The sequence below is a fragment of the Anopheles cruzii genome, chromosome 3 (genome assembly GCF_943734635.1).
Source record: "Anopheles cruzii chromosome 3, idAnoCruzAS_RS32_06, whole genome shotgun sequence".
Classification (NCBI taxonomy): Eukaryota; Metazoa; Arthropoda; class Insecta; order Diptera; family Culicidae; genus Anopheles; species Anopheles cruzii.
In genome coordinates this window covers 62,968,326-62,969,646 of record NC_069145.1, presented here as the reverse complement: position 1 = coordinate 62,969,646, position 1,321 = coordinate 62,968,326, and the positions used below count along the sequence as shown (strand labels likewise).

General features: G+C 58.0%; 1 protein-coding gene across 1 annotated transcript in view; it reads left to right on the top strand.

Moving 5' to 3' along the window:
* Positions 1 to 410: 410 nt before the first annotated feature.
* The window catches only part of LOC128271774 (transmembrane protease serine 9-like), a 16,409-nt gene continuing 15,498 nt past the window's right edge, over positions 411 to 1,321 (top strand). Inside the window, exons 1-4 of the mRNA XM_053009409.1 lie at positions 411 to 504; positions 679 to 720; positions 782 to 995; positions 1,084 to 1,248. Of these exons, the coding sequence (XP_052865369.1) occupies positions 411 to 504; positions 679 to 720; positions 782 to 995; positions 1,084 to 1,248 (515 nt within the window). The remainder of the gene's footprint in view (positions 505 to 678; positions 721 to 781; positions 996 to 1,083; positions 1,249 to 1,321) is intronic.

The window sequence follows — 1,321 nt, the reverse complement described above, 5'->3', positions numbered from 1 at the left end:
TTGCTTTGTCAAAATTAGCTTTCACTAGGCTCCAAAATAAATCCAACAATCCATAAATTACCGTTGGAAATTATCGCAATAAAATTCCACGACCATGCGTGACACAGAAGTGACACGGCGCGATGCAACGTTCCGTGCGTCACAAGACAGCGACTCGATCGCGAAAGTGAAAGTCACACCACCGCCGATCGCCCGCGGATCGCGATACGGGGCACCCCCCGGCCACCCCCGGCCATCCACTTTCGATCGCTTTCCGGTGCTCGTTCGGGTGCTCGAGCTGTGTGTGCGTGCTCCCGTCCGCCCGGTGCGTTGTTTTGGTTTCGGGCTCCCTCGCCCCGAGTTACGTAAGCTCGGAGCTTACGGTCCAGTGGACGTCAGCCACGATCGGTCGCGCCAGTTGATCGCACACCATGCTGGCACGCGGAACGGTAACGCTGATCGTGCTGCTCGCCGTGGCCCCGTCAGCTGATCGGCTGGTGGCGGCGTTTCGCAAATCGTTTGAAGGTTAGTTGGCTGAAAATGGCGGCCGCATTGTAAGTGTGTGTTGGTGCAGCTCGGCGGCGATTCAGGAAGTGGGAAGCTGACCAGCACCGTTACCCGAAGCCCCAAGGTTAACTGTATTGTGGTACCACCGCAAGATTGCCTCCGTTCTCACCAATTGCTGTCATTTATTTGCAGAGCTGAGCGTCCACACGCTGCCGGATTCGGGTTCACTGGACGGTACACGGGAACAGAACTGTGTCCAGGTCTATTGCTAATTCCACCCCATCTTGTACCTTAGATTGCCCGCTGAGGCTACAGAAGCGAGCCAGCGATGAACCGGTGGCTGCTCCAACGCAAGAGTATCCTTCGTTTTCGCGACAATTCGCCCATCTGGCCGCGCTCGGCTGGAACTCGACCAGTGGCAGCGCAGCGGACATCGAGTGGCGCTGCAGTGGCACGCTGATCGCGGAAGACTTTGTGCTCACCGCGGCCCATTGCACCCAGGACGAAGGGTGAGTGTCCAGGGCTTCCGGTAGGTCCGGTCCGGTGATCCATTTGGCACCACGAATTATCCATTCGGCCTCTCATTCGACTGCTTAGAGCGGAGCCGACGGTGGTGCGGTTAGGTGATCTCGACCTGTACGACGCCAAAGACGATCGGTACGTGCAGCAGATCGCAATCGCCGAGATTATCCGGCATCCGGAGTTCAACTTCAACAGTGCGTACCACGACGTGGCCCTCCTGCGACTGCAGCAGTCCGTGACGTAAGCCGCCGCGCGAGCCGCTTCTCGGCCGGACACCGAACCGGTTCTGGTTTTCTGTTTTGCTTCACTCTCT